Source organism: Manis javanica, chromosome 8 (assembly GCF_040802235.1).
Source record: "Manis javanica isolate MJ-LG chromosome 8, MJ_LKY, whole genome shotgun sequence".
Classification (NCBI taxonomy): domain Eukaryota; kingdom Metazoa; phylum Chordata; class Mammalia; order Pholidota; family Manidae; genus Manis; species Manis javanica.
Window position 1 is genome coordinate 113,994,438 of NC_133163.1, and position 25,738 is coordinate 114,020,175.

General features: G+C 38.1%; 1 protein-coding gene across 1 annotated transcript; it reads right to left on the reverse strand.

Moving 5' to 3' along the window:
• Window positions 1–4,862: 4,862 nt before the first annotated feature.
• Window positions 4,863–25,672, reverse strand: MTFMT (mitochondrial methionyl-tRNA formyltransferase). Its single transcript, XM_017651560.3, has 9 exons — window positions 25,410–25,672; window positions 23,432–23,641; window positions 21,513–21,635; window positions 20,353–20,455; window positions 19,138–19,213; window positions 13,454–13,545; window positions 7,529–7,607; window positions 6,593–6,675; window positions 4,863–5,403 (listed from the first exon to the last, which is right to left on the reverse strand). Exons 1-9 carry the CDS (start codon window positions 25,628–25,630, stop codon window positions 5,206–5,208), a joined length of 1,185 nt encoding a protein of 394 aa, XP_017507049.3. The 5' UTR covers window positions 25,631–25,672; the 3' UTR covers window positions 4,863–5,205.
• Window positions 25,673–25,738: the final 66 nt, after the last annotated feature.

The following is a 25,738-nucleotide window of genomic DNA, read 5'->3' on the forward strand; positions in this document are numbered from 1 at the left end:
GAATTTATGTAAGAATGTATTCATATATGTGTGATAAAATGATAAAAAGCACCTATATCCATGCTTTTAATCCTTCAGTACCTCCACTGCCTTCAAATTAAAGTCCAGGTGCATAGGCTAGAGCAGGGTGGCTCTCTTGAAGAGCCCCAAACACCCTATGAGGTCTCAAACCTCTAGGCGTTTGTATATACTCTTCCCTCCACTTAGAATGCCTCCCGCCAGTTGACCCACCAGAGTGAATGACCCCTACTTTACCCCCAGGAACCATGGGTATGTGAAAAACAAGAGGAACAAAACATTTAGTTTTTCACACTAGTACCAATGCTTGGAATATTATCCCTTCAAAGCTTCCCAGGGTACAATTTGATAGATAACACTGTCAAATTATACTGGGAACCAAGATGGAAATGGATGCTATTTCCATATGGTTAGACCCAGTCTGTATTCAATATGTACCACACTGGATTCTAGGGATCAAAGAGTGGGGATTCTGGAATTACCCAAGAAAGGTGCTGACTTGACTACTCATAACTTGCTACCTGAAGGTCCCATCAAACAAGTTTATATGGTTATTTATGATCAATAATTTATTATCATCTGGGAGTTAAGAAACCTGAGTTCTGTCCTTAAGCAAGACAAATCCTCTCTAGGTGTGATTTCCTTCTCTGTAAAATGAATCCAAAGCCAGATGAAATGATCTCTTAAGTTCTTTCCAGTTCTAAGATTTTAGATCCTATATTCTTATGAGAAGTACATTATATAATCTTTACAATATCCTCTTCTCTGATAATCCCCCTACTATCTCTTCCTTCCAATTAAACTTTTTAAAAAGTATCCTGCACACAAAAGTAGTTATGGAGACAGAATTTGAACTTCTTTGGTAATTTAATGTCTGCCCATTATTAACTTTTTAAGATAAAAGTTCCTAAGCAAAGGTACCACGTCTTTTGTGTAATCTACCCACTTAGCATCTCATTAATGTTTCTTGCAGAAATAATGTGATAGTCTACCTTCTGCAAGAAGAGCTACAATAAATAATCTTAGAGAACAAGAACTGAACTATTGTACTACAAAATAAAGTAGCTTCTATCTGTAAAGTTTTAGAAAACTTTATGAATTCGCATCAATAAAAACAGTGATTAAATAGCAACTAAAATGAGAAGATCTCTTTGAAACTGTCTAGCATAGTGCCTGTGTGTAATGGACACAGCATGTGCTCCCATTTCTTTGAGCACCAAAACCCAGCACATTGAATTCCCTGATCAAGGATAAAAACATTTGAAAATAGAGGAGGAATGTGGTGAGGCACAGACAGGTGTCAGAGTACTGGGCTGTGAACTCCAGCTCCACCACTTATTAGCTACTTAACATTCTGGAAAAATGAGAGTCAATAACAGTACCTGCCTCACATGGTTATTGTAAAGATAAAACGAAATAGTTAAGGTCACGTCCTTAGAAATGCGGCTAGCGCTCAATAAATGTTAGCCAATAATAAAGTTATCAGGAACCTACTGTGTTCCAGGACTGTGCTACCTGCATTATGTGTATTGTTTCTATTCCTCATGACAACCTTTGCAAAGTAGGTATGGTTTCCATTTCACAGATAAGAGTCACCAGCCCAGGCTTACAGTCCATGGCTGGGGCAGAGCTCATGGCATGTTGTTGAATCTAAGGTTCTGCCTCTCAAAAATCTTTACTTTGAAACTGTTTGATGACTATAAAGAAAAATGGTGAAAATAGGTTGTACAGCCTTAAATACAAAGTATAAAAATAATCATCCTCTCAGCTGCCATTCTCAAGAACTCAAGAGTTTGTGCTCAGAAATATTTTTGTCCCCCAAACCAAGAGTAAAATGCGTTTTTAATAGAATCTACTATAGTCTTTAGGTTCTACCCCTACTATGGTCACTAGCTGGCCGTGGCTGGAGCCTGTTTCATCATCTCTAAAATGAAATTTCAAGTTATTAAATCATAGGGCTTTTTCCCACTCTAAAATTCTTTTCTTCCTATTGGTCTCAAGGCATTTCAGCAGGCTATTGCTGCCATCTAGAGGAGAAAATATTGTTGCAGGCCCAAACAAGGCATTACAGCTGTATTAGACTGTGGTGACAATAGTTATCTACTATTTATTGAGTGTCTACTATGTGCCAGGAACTTCCCTGGACATATTCTCCATGTGTTTCTATTCTGCAAAGTAGGTATTACCCATGTTTTTAAATGGAGAAATCAGAGTCTAAAAAATTTAACTTTTCCTGGGTCACCCAACTAGTAACAAGTAACAATTGTTTTCAATCTGATGTGTTTTTTTAAGTGATGTCAAGAACCAAAGCAGAAGCATCTTGCATAGGAGGCAATGTTTTTATAGTATAATCCTTCCTTTCAGCAAGAGCACAGAATAGGCTGTGTTCCATCCTTCCTGGGGGGATCCTGGACCTAAGGGCCAGCACATGGCTGCATGTGCACCTAAGCTAGTTAAAGCTGTTACTACTCTAGCATAAACATTATTTGTTAAGTGTGATAAAATGCAGAGTCCTATATCCAGAGATTCTGATTCAAACTCAGAGTGGGGCCCAGGAATTTACATTTTAAACAAGTTTCCAGGTGATTCTGGTTCAGATGAGAAACACGGCTCAGTTGTACTGGCTGTGGTTTCTGTAGGGGGCCCTAACAGACGGTGGGGCACAGAGCTCCCTGAGGCCTATCTGGGGTGTGCACCATTAGTTTTTCAAAGAATGGGCTGTCAAAACGACATTTCTAGACCTGGGTTTGTCCTCCAGTCTCCGGATGGGCTTGAGGCCCTCTGGATGGGAAACTTTCCTCTACGAGATGAGCCTTGCACTCCTGCCTCAAGATTCACATGTACAAAAAGTCCTAAGTGTACCACCCATACCAGTAGTTCCAGGTCACACAACCCCACCCAGCTCCCTCCTGGGCATTAAGCTGTGTTTTTTATGCAGGTCAAATCACTTAACTGGAGTGGGCCTTGACTCACAGTCTGGCCAATGGCTAGAGGTGATCTAGCGCAAAAGATTCTGTCCAAAAAGGGCAATGCTAATTGGCTAAGCAACCAGATAGGCTCCATCCAGAATGTCGGGTGGCAGACCTGAGGCATTAGCCACGAGGTAGTGAGCATCAGAACTGGGAAGCAGAAAGCTGTGCCCTCAGTAAGGTTCCCCACTCCCTGTGGCAACATCTGAGAGGGCACTTCCTTAGATCCCTGGCAGAAATCACCACCACTACACATCCATAAGCTCCCAGAGGCACTGCCTTTCACTCTGTCAATTCCTTAGCGTGAGCTTAGTGCCTGGGGCGGGGAGTGCTTAACACATACTAACTGAAGGACAACAAAAAGTCACTTCCACAAGGTCATTGATTCTCAGAGCTAATTTGGGATTGTTGTTTACCTTCAGCCCCATCTCACATATGAGGAAACTAATGTTCAGCAATGTTAAGCACCTTGTTAGATCAAAGAACAAATCAGCAGTGGGGCCAAAACTCTCCATAAACTCTAATACCCAACTGATAACCCCAGTTTTCACTTCCACAGCAAAAATCTTTTGAATCCTTTTCCCCATCCCCATAATTGCTGCTGCAGTTCAGAGGCTTCACATTTCTAACCTCCCAGCAGATCTTCCTGCCCCAGGTTTTATAAACCTCCAATCTACCTTCCACCCCACTACCAGTTACCTTCCCCAGATGCAAAACTGGTCACATCACTTCCCTGATTACTGCATCCAACACAGAAGTCCAGATTCTCATGGATTTCAAAGCCGTCCATGATCTGGCCTTCCAGTCTTATCTCCATCATCCTATTCCATTCATATCAATACTTCAGTTTCCTCAAAACACTGCTCATTTGTCCTGTGTTTAAGATATCATTTCTCTTCCACGATCCATTTAGTTTTTTCCTAGCCAGCTGTATATAACTAGCCCACACACAGGAAAGAATGCCTAGCAAATCTGAATCAAACAATGATAATAAAAGGCAATCATGCTCCCACCACATCGCCCTGTAAGCTAGTATTCTTCTGTATCTCCATTCCTTTATATGTGCTAGAATGTCCTTCCAGACTTCAGTCTGAATAATGAACTCATCATTTGGAATCTCAGATCCAGCTTTACCTCCTATGGAAAGCCTCCATTATCACCTTAAGGGAGAATTAATGCTTCCATTATATCTCCATTGTGGCACTTATAACAGCATTGTATTTATTTATGTTTGCATCCCCTGTAAATTGAATATACCAACTATTCTTCAATCTCTGGATCTCCAGCAACCAGCATAAAGGCTACATAGCAAGTGTTCAATAAACAGGATGTCCATACAATTTAGTTTGCCTGGGAGAATCCTGGCTTATTGTTGTCCAGGAGCAATAATTGTTAAGTACTACCTTTTACTCATGAATGTATCCTAATTTAGATGACCAATTATACGATCACCCTATCAATAAGTGTTGTTGAATGGACAAATTAATGAATGAGGAAATATTTTAACTGATAGAATCTAGGTAGGAAAGCTGATATGTAAACATTTAAAAAAATTCAATAGCTGGCCACTACCCCTCTTTCCTCCTACAGAAATGCTTGACTTTCTTGGAGATAGAGAAGATGAGTTTGCCCAGACATCAGATGGTCAATTACCTTCACTGCACAAACAAGTTGGAAAATGTTCACATATTCTTACTTTAAGAAAACGTAGATATAAAATGTGAATTTATAGTACAGATCAATGTGAGATTATTAACTATGTATATTTGCTACTTGAGAACTAGATAGTACATAAATTTAAAGAGCTAACTTCTTGTTGACTATCAGAAATGTAGATTCAATAATGCAGAAATGATAACATAGTCAATGGGAACATATGATTTAAAAAATTTAATAGATGTGCTTTCTAAAAGAACCTCTCATCAGTATATATACATATACCAGTTAGCTGCATTTGCTTATAGGGAAAGATACAATCTTCTTGACTTTTATTATAAGTAAAAAATTTATTTAAAGCTTCTCTTGTTATTCAAATAGAAAAAGCTTTTTTAAACTACTGTTAAAAAGAAGAAAGTGAGGTGATTCATCTTTTCATCTTTTTGACAATAATCTTCTCTTCCTCCACAGTGTCATCTTTGAAAGTCAAGGTAATTCCTTACAAATAAGGCTTTTAATAAATTATAAATATGTAGTAGATTCTTGTCCATCTTCTTCCTAATTATTTAATGCACTGTTGCACAGCAACAATTTTCTTTTCCTGCTTCGTCCTTGTTGGAAGTCTGAGAGTCTGAAATCTGCATTGGCTTATTTGAACTTGGGAATTTCTCTGGTACCAAGGGTGTAAATATCCATTGTAGAAATCAGTAGCTGTTAGTGTTTTCTTGAGCATCACTGATTGAACACCAATCCAGCCATCCTAAAGGGCAAAAGACAAATAGTGAGTAAGCAGTGGTGGCAAAACTGGTGCTAAATTTTTGCTTATAAAACTTTTATCATGAAAACAAATAAATCAACAAATCTTTACTAAATGCCTAGCTGCAAATAGCACTGTACTAAGTAACATAAGATTCTTTGACTCTCAAAGTTTATTACCATGGAGTGATAACAAACGACAGACCTGTACAAACCTAATGAAACATAAAGAGAGCAGGACAAAAAGGTATGTTAAATTTGCATATGCTTTACAATTTTCTGAGTATGTCCATGTATCTTATTGTGACTAGTCATTAAAATATAACTGCCCCAAAAGGTAGGCAGATCCAATATCATCCCCAGAGAAAACCATTTCAGAAGAGAAAACAGATGCCCAGAGAGGTGAGTGATTTGTCTGAGGTACGCAAGCGGTAGGACTCAAACGCACATGGTCAGACACCCAGGCTGCTTCAGTGACAGCAAACTGCAGACATATACAGACCCACACAAGGACAGCAAACTTCCAAACAAGGACAGCAAACATGTACCCAACACTGTGCCAGAAAAAGCTGAAGAAAGATGAAGAGAAGTTGATGTAGGAGTTCTGCATCTGCAGTCTGCGTAGGTCAGATCACTCTACCACACATTTCAAACACCAGCTCTTGAGCATGAAACATCGCATACAAGCACCACATGAAGGAAAATACCCAGGAAATGGGAGAAACGTGGAAGTCTTTTCCCACCGTCTCATTAAACAATAATGGTTCCAAAGTTATTTTAGTTAAGAAATTGCCTCTTTAACCCCTGGTGAACAGTAAGAGCAAGGATGCCTGCATTGTAATAGTTCAGCAAAATAATTCAACATGGCTATTTTTTGTGACAGTCATATCAAGACGACATAGTAACACGAGCTTATTAGTTAAACTGGATGACTGCAAATATGTAAGTTTCTTTAAGCCCTAAAGTGACTGAACTTTCTTCCCCTGTTTGAGTAATAATAATGCCTTGGCAAAACTTCATCACTTTCAAAAAATTATACTAGAGATTCTACTATTTCTTAAGAAAATGAAACTTTCCACTGGTTCAATCTGATGGGCAAGCAGTTGAATGAACTCCTAACTAAGCAAGCAAATGATACAAACCATAAACTCAGTAGATCAAGTATGATGATTTAAAACTAAAGGAAAACATACCTTGCAACAAACCAACAGGGACTGGGATTGTCTGTGGTATATTACTGATCCTGGAGTAACAGCCTGTCCTGTTAATTTTGCATCTGAAGAATGGGAGAGAGAAAAGGATACAGGAGAATAAACAAACATGCAACTTCATGGTGCTTTTTAAAAAACATCTTGGGAGGTAGTACTAATACCGGAGAGGACACATCTGCTGACTTTGAAATCTAAATATTACAATGGAGCCATGGTGCTTGTGTATATCTCAAACCCTAAGGGAAGCTGTTCATACACATAAGAAGCTCTGAATCCTTACCCAGTCTCCCAGAGATCAGCCTAAAATGTTGAATATAGAAGTTTTGACCATTTGAGGGAAATAACTAGCTAGCAGTGGAGAAATACACAGGAGGCTTATGATCTAGGCTGGCTCTTCCATCCATGAACAAACAAACAGGTCCTGATTCCTAGAGTCCTGGGGACTCCGACTCTTTCTGAACTAGACCAGCTCCCTCTGCGGCTCACACTCTCATCAGTCCACCACATGGGGAAGCCACTGACGGGCCTGAGAACAGACCTGTGTCATGAAATGCTACACCCTGAACTAAGATTCTCCCTGAGCTGTCCAGAGATTTTCAGTAAGATATTCACCAGAAGGAAATTAGCCAAGTCAGCTTGCACTCCCTGAAAACCTTAATGTAGGAAATCACAGAGCTTAAAATGGGATCGTAACAGTGCTTTGTCTGCTTTCCAGGTTCTCATGATGAGTAAATGAGAAAATACATGGGAATGGATATTGCAAGGAGTAAGACAATAAATGAATGTAAAGTATCATTACTGAACTGAAAAAGACTAAAAATCCTATTCTTAGTAAATGTGACCTATGGAAAAACAGGCACATTTTCAAAGAGACTACAGTGGAAACATTTTCCATGTCAGCTATTCAAAAGTTAGTACCAGTGAGGACTGAATTATCAACTTCTACCAAATCCAGAAGTTTCATGGTATTATCCATCCAGAGTGTCTGCAACGGAATCTGCAAATAAAATTAAAGAAGGTATGATAAAGGAGGCTACATGAACCCCAAACCCTTTTCAACTGCTATTTTGTGTTAATCTGGTCTGACTTTTCTCCCAGTTACAGAGGAATTGGGAACTTGGTCTCTAAATCTGAAGGAAAAGAACACAGATGTGACCCTCCACGTTAGCTTCTCAAATTTGTAAGATCTTAAATACTATGTGAAAATCAATGTGCTTCTACCTTTATTAATATTCCTAATTTAAAATTTGTTTATTATAAAAATTGCCTTACAGCAATTATGTTAAATACTGTTTAAATAAAATACTCTGTACTCCCATCTGCTGAAGTAACCGCTGTTAACAGTCTGCATTTTTTCCTACAAATATTATTACTACAAAAATCTAGAACACACTGTTTTACAAGGAACTTTCTTTGCCTAGCCATAAAGCATGGACTGCATTCACCAGTGCACACTTACTTATTTCACTTTTTATCTGCTGCACAGTGTTCCATTTTATGATTGCCCCATAACGTATGCAACCAACAACTTTATGGATATTTCAGTTATTTTCAATTTCTTGCTACTAGAAATAGCAATTTCTTACAGTTAAAAAGTTGTGAGTTGTGGTAATGAAGAGCCTGGTGGCTATATCTCTGGGGACTTTTATATTTCTGGAGAATAATTGCTTTTTTAAGGGGACTACTTGAATTAAAAAGCATCAGCATTTTATTGCTAACCTGCCTTGACAAGTAAAAAAAAAAAGATACTCTACTGCTGTTTACTATATTGGTGAGGCTGAAGACCTTTCCTTATCTTTGTCTGTACATTTTATTTATTTCTCTGAAAACTGCTTATTTATGCACTTTGCTCACTTAAAGAAAAAAAAACAAGTTCATCTTCCTTGCTAATTCGCAGAAGCCTTTTATACTTTTAGGAAATTAACCCCTTAACTCTCATATAGGTTAAGGATATTTTTCCCAGTGTGCTGACTTTTAGTCTTGGGTATAGCAATTTTTTCCACGTGTAACTGTTTTATTTTTATAAACTAATACTCACCAGCCTTTTCTCTCATGACTGCAGTGGTTTATGCCATGTTTAAAAAGGCCAAGATTGCTAGGTTCTATAAAATTATTCAACTGTGCTTTTTTCTAGTTCTTTGCAGTTTCATTTCTTTTTTAACATTTAAATTCTTGATCCATCTAGATTTTATTTTGACTTTAAAAAGTATAATTTGAGGGTTCCCCCTGCAATGGCTAACCAGTTGTCCCAACCCTACTTACTGGATAATCCACCTCACCCTTCCCTGAAATGTGAAATGCCATCTTTACCACATTTTGATTTACTAATAAAAAATACAATTTTATTAGTAAATAAAAATCTGCTAATAAAAATGAGCATATACCAGGAAATAAGTTCTCTCAAATTTCTGAAGTAAGTAAACTTATTTTCAGACTGTAGTTCAACCCTCTATTTCACAGATGAGGAAAGTGAGGCCCAGAGAAATGGAGCTATTTTTCCAAGTTTAGACACAGCAAGTTAGTGGCAGAGCCAAAGAGTCTCTGTTTTCTCACTCTTAACTCAGTGCTCTTTATATGACATCCCCTAAAATGGACATTTAATTTTCAGAAGAGCTAGGTTATTTCAAAGATTTGAACTTTAAATCAAAGAAAGAAATTCGAAGAAAAGTTCATAGCTGTATGTAACTTAAATATGTCATATTTTGGTACAATATCCTTTTCTACAATTTGTTTTTTTTTCACCTGCCTCTAATAAAAGTTATGAAATAATTCTTAAGTGTGTAACTTTTTTCTTTCAGAGAACTCAAAATACTTTAGAAACATGCTTGCTGACTAAAAAAATATTTATATTTATTAAATTATGAATATGCTATGTATATAATCAGAATACAGAGTTCTTGTTCTTGAGGAGGGTAAAGCTCATCTTCACCATATCATCAGAGCACTGGAGAAAGGAAAGGGATGCTGAGAATGTAGTCACTTCAGTGTCCACCATCATTACTACTGAAACCATATGTTTGCATGGATTTAAATCACAGAATTTTCCTCCTTTGACCTTGACAGTTGTGGACATGGTCATTAACCTCATTTTAGAAGTAAAAAAGCAGAAGCTCAGAGAAGATAAATGTCTTGCTCTTGGTTAGTTAGTAAATGGCAAATCTAGGAATCAAATCTCACCTTCTGGCTCTAAGTACTCATTCTATTATAGCACAAGCTTTTCTCAGTGGAAAGGTGCACTGCAGAAGAATCATTATATAGTAATGTAATTCTATATTTAAGTTCTTGAGGAATTGTCACTCTTTTCCACTGCAGCTGCACGTTTACATTCCCAACAATGTATGAGGGTTCCAAATTTCTCCACGTTTGTCAACACTTGTTATTGTCTGTTTTTTTAATTGTAGCAATCCTAGTGGGTGTCAAGTAGTATCTCAGTAGAGTTTTGACTTGCATTTCCATAATAACTAATGAAGTTGACCATCTTTTCATGTGCTTAGTAGCCATTTATATATGTTCTTGGAAGAAATATCTATTCTGATCCTTTGTCTATTTTCTAATCATGAAATTTGTCTTTTTGCTAGAGTTGTAAGAGTTCTTTATGTATTCTGGATATGAGACCTTTATCAGATAAATGATTTGTAAATATTTTCTTACATTCTGTAAGTTGTTTTTTCATTTTCTCAATAGTGTCCTTCAAAGCCTGACAGTTTCTAATCTTGAAGTCCATTTTCTCTTATTTTTACTTTGGTTGGTTAGGCTTCGGGCATCATATCTTACAGCCATTGCCCAATTCCAGGTCATGCAAATTTACCCATTTTCTTTCGAGTGTTTTTATAGTTTCAGTTCTTGCATTTAGTTCTCTGGTCCGTTTCTAGTTCATTTTTGTATGTGGTGTGAGGTAGGGATCCACACTGTCTTGATCACTGTAGCTTTGTAGTAAGTTTTGAAATCAGTAAAAGTATGAATCCTACAACTTTGTCCTTCTTTTTCAAAAGTTTTGGCTAGTCTGGGCCTTTTGGAATTCCATATGAATTTTAGGATCAACTTGTCAATTTCTGCAAAGAAGTCAAATGGGATTTTTATAGGAATTGTACTCAATTAATTTGGGGGCAGTGGTATCTTAACAATGTTAAATCTTCAATCCATGAACACAGAGGTTTTTCCATTTATGTAGGTCTTCTTTACGGCTTATTAGCCCCAAAAGTTTATTTTGGGATTATGATTTTCTACAAATAAGATCATGTCATCTGCAAATAGAGATAGTTTTACTTCTCCCCTTCCAACCTGTATCCCTGTTTCTTTTTCTTGTCTAATTCCCCTGGCTATAACCTTCAGTAAAAGGTGGAATGAAAGTAGAGTTCTATCAACAATACTTCAGTTAAGGGAAAAAAGTAGTGAGAGTGAACATCTTTGTCTTGTTCCTGACCTTAGGGGGAAAGCTTTCAGTGTTTCACCATTAAATATGATGTTAGCAGTAGGTTTTTTGTAGAAGTTCTTTATCAGTTTGAGGAAGTTCCCTTACCTTCTTAGCTTATAATTGAACATTTTTATCATGAAAGGGCATTGAATTTTGTCAAATGCTTTTTCTGTACCTTCTGAGATTATGTGGCTTTGTTCTTATTCTATTAATGCGGTATATTACATGGATTGATTTTTTTTATGTTGAATCAACCTTGCATTCCTCAGATAAATCCCACTTGGTCATGTTTGATAATCGTTTTTTATATGTTGTTTGATTCAGTTGGCTATTTCCATTGAAGATTTTGGCCTCTATATTCATAAGGGATATTGACTTGTATTTTTTTTTTTTCTTGTGAAGTCTTTACCTTTAGCCTAGCTTGGATTTTGTACTAGCTGTTCCCTCTGCCTGGAGTACTCTTTTCCTGATCTTGGCAGACTGACTCCTTATTGTCAGATCTAAGCTTAAATGTCAGTGCAGAGAGGAATTCCCCCTTTAACCAATCTAAAATAACCTCCAGTTAGTCTATCACATTACCCTATTTTAATTTTCTTCAAAAAACTTTTTACATTATCTGATATTTTCTTATTTATTTGTTTCTGTCTTCCCACATCATCTGTATCTCTAGTACCTAGAACAATGCCTGACACATAATAGGCTTTCAAGAAGTATTTTGTTAATGAATGAATGAATGAATAATACCATATATCATTTAATGAGTACCTGCTCTGTCCCAGGCACTGTATTAGATGCTTTATATACTTTATATCAGCCCTAATTTTCAGATGAACAAATTAAAGTTCAGAGGTTAAATAATTTCCCAAGTCTACATACAACATTAGAAATTAGCAGAGATAAGATAGAACCTGGCTCTGTCTCTCTAAAGTCTTAGTTCTTTTCCCTATGCTATTCTGCTGTAGTGGGAAAAGTACAGGGTTTGATCTCATACAGATCTGGTTCAAAGCCTGACTCTCACTAAGTAGCAATATGATCTTAAGCAACATTCAATAACCAACCACTCACTGAGTATCTACTTTAAGCCTCAATTTCACCAACTTAAAGTAGGATAATACCCATAAGATGAGGCTGTGATCCTTACTGAAAAACTTGGCATACTACAGATATTCAATGGCAATTCTCCATTTTACCCAACACTAATGAGAGAGGTGGTCCATTAAAAATCCCACATTTGGTAGGTCCAGAGACTAAACAATATAAGAAGCTACCAAAAGAAAGGAAAGAAAACCAAAATTTCTGTCAAAGAACTGAGAATTTAACTCAGCTATTTTAAGAAGTGGTTGCAACTCCATTTCTGTCCCATATGTAGAAATCAAGGATTTAAAAATTCAATTGTAAAAAACTGGCCAGCAGCAGAAAGACATACTAGAAAAAAAACACTAGATTAGAAGTTAGAAGATTTAGATTAATTATGTAGTCACTAGGCATTTCAAAGTTAGCCACTTCATTTTCATTCCCCTCACCTATGAAATGGGATAAGAAAACTGGTTATGGGAACCTGCAAAACATATTTGAAAGTGCTTTATGAATTTTAAAGCCCCCTATAAAAATGTTTAAAGAATATTTTAAAAAATAAATTTCAGATACACAAAAGAATTAAAAGCTGGGATTCAAACATATTTGTACACCAATTTGCACAGCAACATCATTCACAATAGACAAAAGATGGAAACCCAAATGTCCATTGAGGGATGTATAGATAAACAAAATGGGTATATATACACATGGACTATTATTCAAACTTAAAAAGGAGTGACATTCTGGTACATGGTACAACATGGATGAACCTTAAAAACATTACACTAAGTGAGGTAAGTCAGACACCAAAGGACAAATGTTGTATGATTCTACTTATATGAGGTACCCAGAATAAGGAAACTCACAGAGACAGACGTAGAATAGTGGTTATCAGGGACTGTGGGAATGGGGGAACTGAGGAGTTAGTGTTTAACGGGCATAAAGTTTCCATTTGGGATGATGAAAAAGTTCTGGAGATGGGTTGGAGTGATGGTTGCAGAAAAATGTGAATGTACTTAACGTGACTAAACTATATTCTTAAAAATGGTTAAGCTAGATGGGTGAAATAGGTAAAGGGGGAGAAAATTGGTGAGATGTTTGATATCTTGAACTGGCTGATGGTTACATGAGTTCATATGCAGGTCAAAATTCATTGGGCTGCCCATTAAAATTTGTGCCTTTTATTGTATGTATCTCAGTTTAAAAATGTATATATAAATGGTTAAAATGGTAAATTTTATGTTATGTTTATTTTACCATATTTTAAACAAGTTAAAAAAAAATGAACCTCAGGATTCTTAGGCTTAGTTTATGAGATTAATTCCTACAAAACAATAGCATTTCCAACTTACTATATTTCCAATGGCACGATAAAGTCTGAGTATTTGCTCTGAAGTTTGTTCCTCCCATTTTATACAGCTGGCACAAGCAGAAATCTTAGGGGCTACAAGATAAAGCCAATAGCAAGAATATCAGGTTCAATGTCCATGAAGTAATAACTATTGATGCTGAAATGATAGGAAGAATAGAATTACATTATTTTCTCAACTTTGAATATGTCTGAAATTTTCCACAAGATAAAGTAAAAATAAATAAATAAATTCAAATAAATGCTAGAAGAAAACAGGTGAATTTCTTTATAACCCAGAAGTAGAAAAGCCCTTCTAACAATGACTCAAAATCCAGAAGCAATTAGAAAGTGATAAGAATGACTACATAAAAATCATGCAAGGCATGAAAATCCATCAACATCATCCACCACATCAACAGAAAGAAGGGCAAAAATCACATGATCATCTCCACAGACACTGAAAAAGCATTCGACAAAATTCAACATCCGTTCATGATTAAAAACTCTCAACAAAATGGGTATAGAGGGTAAGTACCTCAACATAATAAAGGCCACATATGATAAACCCACAGCCAACATTATACTTAACAGCAAGAAGCTGAAAGTTTTTCCTTTAAGATCGGGAACAAGACAAGGATGCCCACTCTCTCCACTTTTATTCAACATAGTTTTGGAGGTCCTAGCCACGGCAATCAGACAAAACAAAGAAATAAAAGGCATCCAGATAGGCAAGGAAGAAGTCAAACTGTCCCTGTTTGCAGATGACACGATATTGTACATAAAAAACCCTAAAGAATCCACTCCAAAACTACTAGATCTAATACCTGAACTCAGCAAAGTTGCGGGAAACAAAATTAATATGCAGAAATCTGTTACATTCTTATATGCTAATGATGAATTAGCACAAAGTGAAATCAGGAAAACAATTCCATCACAATTGCATCAAAAAGAATAAAATACCTAGGAAAAAGCCTAACCAAGGAAGTGAAAGACCTATACCCTGAAAACTACAAATCACTCTTAAGAGAAATTAAAGAGGACACTAACAAATGAAAACTCATCCCATGCTCTTGGTTAGGAATAATTAATATTGTCAAAATGGCCATCCTGCTTAAAGCAATCTACTGATTCAAAGCAATCCCTATTAAAATACCTACAGCATTCTTCAATGAACTAGAGCAAATAGTTCTAAAATTCATATGGAACCACAAAAGATCCTGAATAGCCAAAGCAATCCTGAGAAGGAACAATAAAGCAGGGGGAATTACACTCCTTGACTTCAAGCTCTACTACAAAGCCACAGTAATCAAGACAATTTGGTACTGGCACAAGAACAGACCCATAGACCAGTGGAACAGAACAGAGAGCCCAGATATAAACCCAAGCATATATGGTCAATTAATATAGGATAAAGGAGTCGTGGAGATACAATGGAGAAATGAAAGCTTCTTTAACAGCTGGTGTTGGCAAAACTGAACAGCTACATGTAAGAGAATGAAACTGGATCACTGTCTAACCCCATACACAAAAGTAAACTTGAAATGGATCAAAGACCTGAATATGTCATGAAACCATAAAACTCTTAGAAAAAAACATAGGCAAAAATCTCTTGGACATAAACATGAACAACTTCTTCATGAACATATCTCCCTGGGCAAGGGAAACAAAAGCAAAAATGAACAAGATGGGACTATAGCAAACTAAAAAGCTTCTGTACAGCAAAGGACACCATCAGTAAAACAAAGAGACATCCTACAGTATGGGAGAATATATTCATAAATGACATATCCAATAAGGGGTTGACATCCAAATTATATAAAGAGCTCACACACCTCAACAAACAAAAAGCAAATAATTCAATTAAAAAATGGGCAGAGGAGCTGAACAGACACTTCTCCAAAGAAGAAATTCAGATGGCCAACAGGCACATGAAAAGATGCTCCACATCGCTAATCATCAGAGAAATGCAAATTAAAACCACAGTGAGATATCACCTCACACGAGTTAGGATTGCCACCATCCAAAAGACAAACAATAACAAATGATGGCAAGGATGTGGAGAAATGGGAACCCTCCTACACTGCTGGTGGGAATGTAAACTAGTTCAACCATTGTGGAAAGCAGTATGGAGGTTCCCCAAAAAACTAAAAATAGAAATACCATTTGACCCAGGAATTCCTGTCCTCGGAATTTACCCTAAGAATTCAGGAGCCCAGTTTCAAAAAGACATATGCACCCCTATGTTTATTGCAGCACTTTTTACAATAGCCAAGAAATGGAAGCAACCTAATTGTCCATCAGTAGATGAATGGATAAAGAAGATCTGGTACATATACACAATGGAATATTATTCAGCCATAAGAAGAAAACAAATCCTACCATTTGCAACAAAATGGATGGAGCTAGAGGGTATTATGCTCAGTGAAATAAGCCAGGTGGAAAAAGACAAGTACCAAGTGATTTTACTCATATGTGGGGTATAAGAAACAAGAAGAAACTGAAGGAACAAAACAGCAGCAGACTCACAGAACCCAAGAATGGACTAACAGTTACCAAAGGGAAAGGGGCTGGGGAGAGTGGGTGGGAAGGGAGGGATAAGCGGGAAAGGGAGCATTACGATTAGCACGCATAATGTAGCAGGGGTGGGGAACGGGAAAGGCTGTATACACAGAGAAGACAAGTGATGATTCTATAGCATCTTACTACGCTGATGGACAGTGACTGTAATGGGGTATGTCAGGGGGACTTGATAATAGGGGGAGTCTAGTAATCATAATGTTCAAGTAACTGTACATTAACGATACCAAAAAAAAAAAAATCATTGCAAGGCAAAAGAAAACTTCATAAATGAAGTAAGAAAACAATAGCTTAAAATATTTATAATTGTATCAGTATTTATTTATATAGATAATACTTTATTAAAAATCATTTATTTTTATAATACAAATGTTCATATAAAATTATGTTTTATTTATCAAATATATAGCTATGTAATATAATAATATTCATATAGTATTATATCTAAGAATACTTTAATATATAGATTTATTTATCTCCATTATATAAAGTACTCCTAAAACTGAGGGAGAAAAAGACCAAAAATCTTCAGAAAAATGAGCAAAAAATATAATGGAAGCTTCCCAGAAAAAAGAAAGGCAAATAGTCCTTAAACATATGAAAAGATCCTCAATCACACTCACAGAAGTAATGAAAATTAAAACTACTCCAACATGTAATTTCTTATCTATTGGATTAGGAAGTAACATATGCATGAAGTTATTAATAATGGCATTACTTGAAATAGCAAAGATTGGAAACAAACCAAATGCCCACCAATAGAGGGTCTGCTGAATAAATTATGATATATTGATTCAAGTGAGAGCTATGCCATAAAAAAGAACAAGGAAAATCTCTTCCTAGTGATAGGAAATGATCTCCAGGACACACTGTTAAATGAAATAGAAAGGTACAGAAGAATGTATATTTTATGACACCTTTTGTGGAAGAAAAAAGAAAAAATCAATTAAAAAATGTGGATTTTTGCTTATTTTGATAAAAGGAATTAAGAAGAAGGCTAGATCAGGAACTAATAAAAATAGTTACCTACAGTGGTGGGGGGGAGATGATTGGAGGAGATAAGGATGGAAGTGAGATTTCTCTGAGTACACTTTTTCAAAGAGTTTTAACTTTTGAATTATGTAAATGTTTTATATATTCAAAAAATAAAATTTAACCATGAGGGAAAAAAGCAGCTCTGGAAATACTCTTAGCAGGATATATTCTAAAGATTAAAAAAAACTGCATGGAAACCTTAAACCTTACTAATAGTTTTAATGCATGTAATTTTGAAACTATTTAATGCTTAGCAATTAAGTAAATAGGTTATTCATTTTTTAAAAAGATATTCAGTGTAAGAGGAAATATAAGAAAAACCCTGTAATTTAAGATGTGAATCAATAACAATATGAACTCAACTATTATTTAAAAATATAATGTCTAGCCTTGCCCAATGATACCTTATCTTGGAACACAATATTTATGAGATTATAATATTCACTAAAATGAACAAGGGAAAGATGGCTGGTTCCAATGTGGGACAAGGAGCCTCGGACATCTTATAATCAAAGGCACGGAAACACTCAAAACTAGTTTGGAGCAGGGGGGTATGAAAAGGACACACAGGAGCCAATTTTAAGGGTCTCCCACTGGCCAAATTTGGGCCAACTTGAGCAGCCCAAAGACTTATAAATGTAATTAACTGTAAAACACAATATATGAAAATCACAAGTCACATGATAAAAAACTCATTTACCACCATAACTGAAGGTAATTATGGCACTAAATCCTTAGTCTAAAAACTAGTAGAGAGAGAATTATGCATTGATCCTGCCAGTTTATGAGGAACTAAAATTCATCCCCAATTAATGAGGAAGGAAAAGCTCTCCTTTACAGAACAATGCCAATTACTAAATGTAAAAGGAACTGGAAAACCACGAGTTTGCAATCCCTAATGAAATAATTCATTCAGGGAAGGAGCATCAATCCATGTTAAAATTATCATCTGAAAGGTTGTTTGGGAACAGGGTATTTGTATGGTGCCAAAGTAATACCCCACAGATCACCTGCCCACTGCAGAGGGAGAAACACATCTTTACACTGGGAAGATCTGGTTGGTGATCACCAACCCACCCAGGGACCAACTTAGCTTCACCAGCCTTGGCGCGAGCTGGTATTCCGGCTTACTGCTGTGACATCTGAAGGCTGGAGGGGACAGAGGTAGAGTTCTGAGTGTAACCTTTCAAATGGTTTTAACTTTTGAATCATGTAAATGTTTTACATATTCAAGAAATAAAATTAAATCAAAACAGAACTATGAAGAAAACCTTACAGTTAAAAACAATCTGGAACAGAATACCATCTAGGAAATACTCTTTCCAAAAATTTTAAGACCAAATCTAATCAAGCCTTTAGACCTTCCAATTTACAGGACACATAAGGGCTAGAAAAACAAGTTAAATAACACTGGAAGGAGAGAGACAACTGGCCTTGTCTCTTCTAAAGGTCAATGACATGAAAGGAAAAAATAATGCAAGAATTACTCTAGATTAAGAGACTAAAGAATTACTCTAGATTAAGAGACTAAAGAGACATAATAACAATTATAATTAGATCCTAATTTGAAAAAATATACAGCTATAAAATATGTTTTTAGACATCTAAGAAAATATATGGACTGGATATTAGATGTTATTAGGTAACTGTTCATCTTAAAAGATTTGTACTGAAGTATTTAGAGATGAAAGGTCATGGTGCATACTTCCAAATGGTTAAGCAGAAATTTAAAAATATATACTTAATAAACACACATACATAGAAAGAGAGGAAATTGGCCAAACGTTAATAATCACTGACTGAGTTAACCAGGTACTCACTATCTTTTAACTTACTTCTGCTTTGGTACTTTTCAATACGAAGAGTAGGCAAAAAAATTTCCAATCTTTTAAGAGGATACATGTTCAGAGGGAGAGGAAGACAGTACCAACCATTCTTTGGAATAGAAGTGGGCCCTCAATCCTTAGGGAAAATTAAAGGAAATGTGCAAGTGAAGAAGTCAGAGTGTTCAGATGCTATGAGGACAAACAAAACCGTACAGAAGAGGTGAGAGTCTCTGCAGCCTTTACTCACCATGTGTCACCCCCTCAGTTGGCTGCTGCCTTCCATTGCTCAAACTTTCAGGCAAATTTTTCAAAACTGAAATAAGCTAAAAAAACGGGGAGTGGTGAGCGGGGGGGAGAGCAATATATTCAAGATGAAAAGAACAAAAGCAGAAATACATATAACAATTTAATACCATAAAATTATCCATAGCTCTGAAAGAGCTGTGTGGCAGGGTAAGGTGGTAAACTGGCCTATGCAATGAGGATAAGTGTCTACTCAATGGAGTTTCAGTAGAGATGCGGATCCTGTACAGTACAGGTCAGCGATTTGCTCCCAGAGAGCAGTGAGCTTTGCCTGGCTACCCAAACTCAGTGTCAGGACAGGCTGTGCTCAGTTACCCACACTGTCACCCTGCAGGAAGGAAGGCAGTGGAGCCTCACAGAAAGAGAAGGTACTCTGAAGTTCACACAACTCTGGGTTCAAATCCGAGTTCTACCACCTACTAGCTGTGTCATTGTGGAAAAGCTATTTATGTGTCTGGGCTTCAGTGTTATTATCTGTAAGATAGTTGACAGCAATAGCTACCTCACAGGTTTGCTGTGAAGGTTAAAAAAAAAAATCTATGGGGTATCTAGAATAGTCCTGGCCCCAGACCAGTGCTCAGTAAATAACAGCCACTATTATAATAGCATTTCCAAGAGGAATGCCTATATAGGAAGCACCATCTACACAACTGATGAAAGTTTTCCTCTACAGAAAATAAACTAGCCCATATGAAAATCATCATGTTGGTCATTAAGCATTTACTCAGGCCCTACTGTATGCAGATTCAATGAGCTATACAAAGCAAAGGAGTTCATTTATAGCTAGGGTGTCAGCAGAACTCCAGTGCACATGAATGCAACTGGCTGGAACTCAGGCACAGAAGTGGGAGGAATGCTGAGTCCCTCAGGAAGTAAGTGGCTGTTGGTCAGTTTAACAGGGATACAAGGTCTATGAGACTGAGGGTAAAACTGGGAAGAATCATCTAAATGCCTCCCTGTGAAACACAGTGGACATTATATGCCTTTATGCTCAAAGATTTATGTAACATCACAAATGTCAACCTAATTTTTAGGAAGTTGGGGATAGAAATCACTGTTTTTAAAGCGTAAATTTACACATGAAATTGTTTTTTTTTTCATCGTAACCCCTTAGGAAATCTACTAAATGAATAGAAGGCAGTGAGATATAGAACTGTACCATGTCGGCACCCAGTCTTGACAGCACTGCTTCCAATTCCTTTGTGGTGCTCTTGGGCGGCACAGGAACCGTTTCCTGTTTGAGAATTGGGCCTACATCAAACCTACCAAAAATCAAAAGCAAATAATAACATGATTACTATTTCTTAAGATCAATAGTTTACATGAGTGTTTAGTTAAACCCTGCCCATTGATTTGACTGTTTGCCATTGGCAAAGGAGAAATGTCATTTTGAAAGAAAGGAAAGCAAAATCTGGCCTGTACTTAGACTTTCCTTTTTGTTTTTTTCTAAGGCAAAAAGTACAAAGTTGCATGTCAGGGGTTCAAATGCAATTATAAATAATCCTATCATTAATATTAAGTAGTATGAAAACATCTCTATTTGTATAATAAAAGCATAGAGCAAAGAATTTATTTCTAAGGGAGTAAATTAGGAAACTCATAATTTCTCTCTGTATTTCCTTTTTCAAAGGACAAGAGTTTTACCTGGATTATAATCATTGGTGACTTAATTAGGTGCAAATTATTTTGCATTCCCACAATCTTTATATTTTACATCAATATAATTACATCGGTAAATACTGGCCTTCAGCTTTTATTAGAACTGTGCTTTATTTTAAATATTCAACTTTCTGGCTGTAGTTCTATTTTTAACTTATGAGCTATAATCAAATGCTTATTATGAAAAATTACATTCATAAAAACAAGTGGACAGTCTAATGAATCCCCATGTATGCATCACCCAGATCTTAGAACTATCAAAGTTTTGCCAGTTTTGTTTCATCTGCCCCTCCCTCTTTTTTTATGAAATAAGATAAAACAAATCCTGTATCTTGAGTTGTTCTTGTTAACTTGTGAATTATTTTTTTCTATGGGGACATTAGGTGATAACGGAGATCCATCTTTCATTTACACAGTGTCTTTTATAGAAATCTAGTTGTTAATAATATATTTCAATTAACAAGTTAAAAATTTCACAAGGACATTGAAGAGACACTGCAGACTACCAAAAACACACATGGTTTATGTTAGCATCTGGGAAAAATCAAAGGGAAAGCCCTCTGGAGTTAGAGACATCAGTGAGCACCATCACCTGCCCTCCCAAACAGACTTGATTACATATATTTAAAAATCACCAACAGTCTCAAGAAATTGCCATACCTTTTAGGTCTAATTTGCATAATCGTTACTCCAGTAACTCTGTCTCCGTGAAGCACAGTGTGGATTATAGGGGCTGGACCCCGCCACCTCGGGAGGCAGCTGGGATGGACATTCAATATGCCACTGAGTTGAGAAGGCAGAAGTTAGTAGGCAAGCAGGCTTTACCATTTAGTTACTCCCTCCTAAACTAATATGTAACTTTTCAGCATTAAACGTTCCCAGAAATTTTGAAAAGTTAACAGTTAAATCCAGTCTTATACCACCTGAAAAAGGTAAGTTTACTCTCTTACCCTAAGACACCAATGAAACTCAGTTAAAAACAGCTATTCACTGTCCAAAGATGTTCTGCAACAATTCATAATGTCTGGAAGTTTTTAAGTAAAAACAAAAAATGCATTTCTTTTACTATGTGAAGAAGAAACACTTGAACCCTATTGTATGTCTCATGGACAATGTGAATGATATTTACAGTTTGTTTCCATCATTACCCTCACTTCACTTAGTTTGCATATAGAATTCCTAAATGCTTCCTGAATTCCCATCAGATGATCTAGTCACCTTTGCTGTTTTTCCCAATACACCTATCACCCACAGATGAGTAATTTTAATAATTTACTAAGCTGTCATTAGTAGACTGATGTCTCCATTAGCACGAGTATGCCCTTGAGTGTTTGTGTAGATGAGAGTCTTATTTCTAACTTCCCCTATTCACCCTAGTCTCATTGATCCAACAAATATTTACTAAGCACAATCCATGTGGTGGCACTATTCTAAGGGCGGGGATACAGGCAACATCAAAAAATTCTGCCTTCATGGAGCTTACGTGCAAAGAGTAGGAATAAGCAATAAAAAGCAAAATGTGTAAAAAGTTCGTCAGATGGTGCTAAGGGCTATAAGAAAAATAAAACAGAGAAGGAGCTGGGAATATTGGTGAGAGATTACAACTTCAACAGTGGTCAGAGAAGGTTTAACCAATGGAAGACACTTGAGGAAAGACAGGAGGTAAGGGAATAAGCTATGCAGACACAGTCCAGACAGAAGGAACAGTAAGTGTGAAGGTGCTGAGGAAGGTAAATGCTCTGCATGTTCAAGGCCCAGCAGGAAGGCCATGGTGGCTAGAGTGGAGGGAGCCTGAGGAATAGTGTCAAGAGATTGTGTCAGAGAGCTGGCAGGGCACCAAACCAAGCAGGCAGGTCTTCACAGGCCAATATAAGGACTTTGACTTTTATTCCGGGTGAGAGGGAAAACCACCAGAGAAGCAGAAGCAGTGACATGATCATTAATCTTATGCTTTAAAAGGATCACTTTGGATGCTGGGCTGGTAAAAGACTGAGAAGGCCAAGGACAGAAATAGACAACAGTGAGGAGGCAGCTGCCGTGTGACAGGCACGAGCGGAGGCAGTGGAAGTGACGGGAGACAGTCTGATTCTACCCTGATTTTGAAGGCAGAGCCAGTAGGATTTCCCGATGGGCTGGATGTGTGTGAGATGAGGAATCAAGAATAACTCCAGGGGTTTGGGTATGAACCACCTGACTCAGATGCAGCTTTGGGGTGAGAGTTCAGGAATAGTGGTTTTGGACATCTTAAATAACGAAGGTGCCTATCAAACACCCAGGCAGAGCTCTAGAGGAGGCAGTGGGTATCAGGGGCTTGGAGTTCAGGCAGAGATCTGAACTGGAGGGACAAATCTGGGAGTTATCAGCACACGCATGGAATTTAAATGAGGGTGGATGAAAGCCCATACATGGTGATAAAGAGCATCACATTTACAATTTGTGCCCTAATAAAATTTTTTATTTTAAGAGAAAATACTGAAGAAAGCAGAATTAGAGTTCAAGTTATTGCTCGTGAGATATCAGGCTTGTTAGATATAGAGACCAAGGTCTCTCTTCTGTATTTGTCGTTAAATAAAACTTACTAGGGAAATTTAAGAATAAGAGCCTCACTCAGAAGTCGGCCAAACGAAGCTACCACTCCAACATCATATTCTCCAGCTCCCACATCCGGCCACTCATACACTGGAAGCTGAGACTGGACAGCATATTGCTTCACCGGCAGTCTTTTTGGTGATGGGGAAGGCACTGTGACCACTTCCAATTTTTCAATTAACCCTTCCCCTTTGTTTTCCCTAAGTTGGAAAGATGGGAAATAAAATGTGAGTGTTAAGACAATGACTACAAACTTAACTACTTCACAAACGTCTATGGTATTTTTATGATGAAATGAATGAAGCATTTAAAGGTAAATGATTAAAACTAGTACAACTGAGAGACTGGGTTTTTACTTTTTATTTTATTTAAATTATCTTAAATTTAAATAGCCATGTGTGGCTAGTGGCTACTGTTTGGACATCATGGTTCTGTAAGTTTCCTGTGCACATAGTACAGACACATTACACAATTCAGATATTATATATAATGCTCTGCATTTTGCTTTTCCTCCCAACATCACATATGCTATTATGTGAGTCTTTTTAAAAAATGGGTTAAATATACATTTGCTTGTGTATGCACTGAACATTTCTAGAATGAGAAACTGAAAACAGCAGATATCTCTAAAGTGAGGAACTGGCAACTAGGAGACAGTGGTAGAACTGACTTTTCACTGTATAGCCTTTGAATCTTCTGAATTTTGTATCATAACCATGTGTTACTCAAACAATAAATACTTTTCAAAACAAAAATACATGCCCTGGGCGTCATTCCATGGCAGCACTTGTAGAGCTGCCTCCTTCTTTTTACCTGCTGCATAGTATTCCAGTGTCCAGGGGATGTTCATTTATTTAGCAGGTATCACATCCTATGCTGACGAGTTATGAGGAGTATATAGGAGGAATCCCTACTGAGAAAGTGCAGGAGTACTGGAGCTGCCAAGTGAAGCATCAGCAGAAGGGGCAGGACACACGCATGGGAGGCACTGCAGGCAGCAAGGGGAGGAGCAGATTATGGAGGGTGGGTGCAGGTAGAAGTGAAGGGTAATATGCATACAGAGGGGAGTGTGGTGGGAGGAATGTGATACAGGTCAGTAGGGGAGGCCGCTGTGAGGTGTTTGTAGGGAAAACTCGATGGATTGTGATGATAAAAATGAGTGTGGTGGCACAGCGCATCAGGAAAAAACGGAGTAGGGAAATAAATCACAGAGCTGGGGGGAAAGAAGGCAGAGCAGTATATTTGGGTCGAGCCACAAGATACCATGGACTTTCAGGAGAGGCTGGATCTCAAATACCTTTTTTTTCCAGTAAACAAGATTCATTGTATTTTAGAAATATTAAGTGTGCTAAAACTCTTACGTAAGGGTTCCAATTTATAAATTTATTCACTTGGAACTAGTTCGTTTTGCACTGTCCTCATTTCAGGCCCGGAAAACTGGGTACCTTCATATACAGGGAGGAGATGGGAGCCAAGAGAGACATGGGTGTGCAGAGGGATGCATGTGCCTGGTAAGAAGCCCAAAGGATTGAAGGGTACAAATCGGATGAACAGGAGGCCATAGAAGGAAGTGGAAAGGGGAGGACTATGAAGCCAGACCGCGTTTTGGTCCCAACCAGCTCATCTGACGACCTTGGCAATCGCTTAACCTCCCTGAGTCCCGGTACCCTTACACGCAAAATGGCCAACGAGATGGTGGCACTGGACTAACGTGATGTATACAAAACGGCGAGCGCGGGCTTGGCACGCCGGGCGCAGGCAGCGCTGGGAGAACCGACAGGCAGGGTCCGGCGCGGGGGTGCAGCCGGAACAGGACGGGCGGGTGCGGCGCACCTTCCCGGCGCCCGGGGACGTCCACACCACGCCGGTGCCGATTTCCAGACGAGGAGTCCAAAATCCTCGGGACCGGCCGCAGAGACGGCATCAGCGCCTTCAGCAGCTGGGCCCCCCAACCCCCGGTCCCGGTACCTGGCGGCGTGCAGAGCCCGCAGCGCCTCGCGGGCGAACTGGTCAGTGCCGAAGAAGAGCACTCGCCAGGGCGGCTTCTCGCGGACTCGGGCGCCGCGGTCGTCCTCCCCACCAGGAAACCCGGCGAACCCAGCCACCCCGCGGCCCCGGGACCTCGGCCTGCAGCCGGCGCCGCCACCCGCCGCCCGCGCTCCCCAGCAGCCGCGGACCAGCACCCACATAGTCTCCGAGGGCTGCCTACTCTGCGCAGGCGCGTCGGGGCCGGAGGGGGCGGGGCCGGGTAGGCCGCCTGCTGGGCGGGGTCAGCCAGCGGCGGGGGGCGGGCCGGC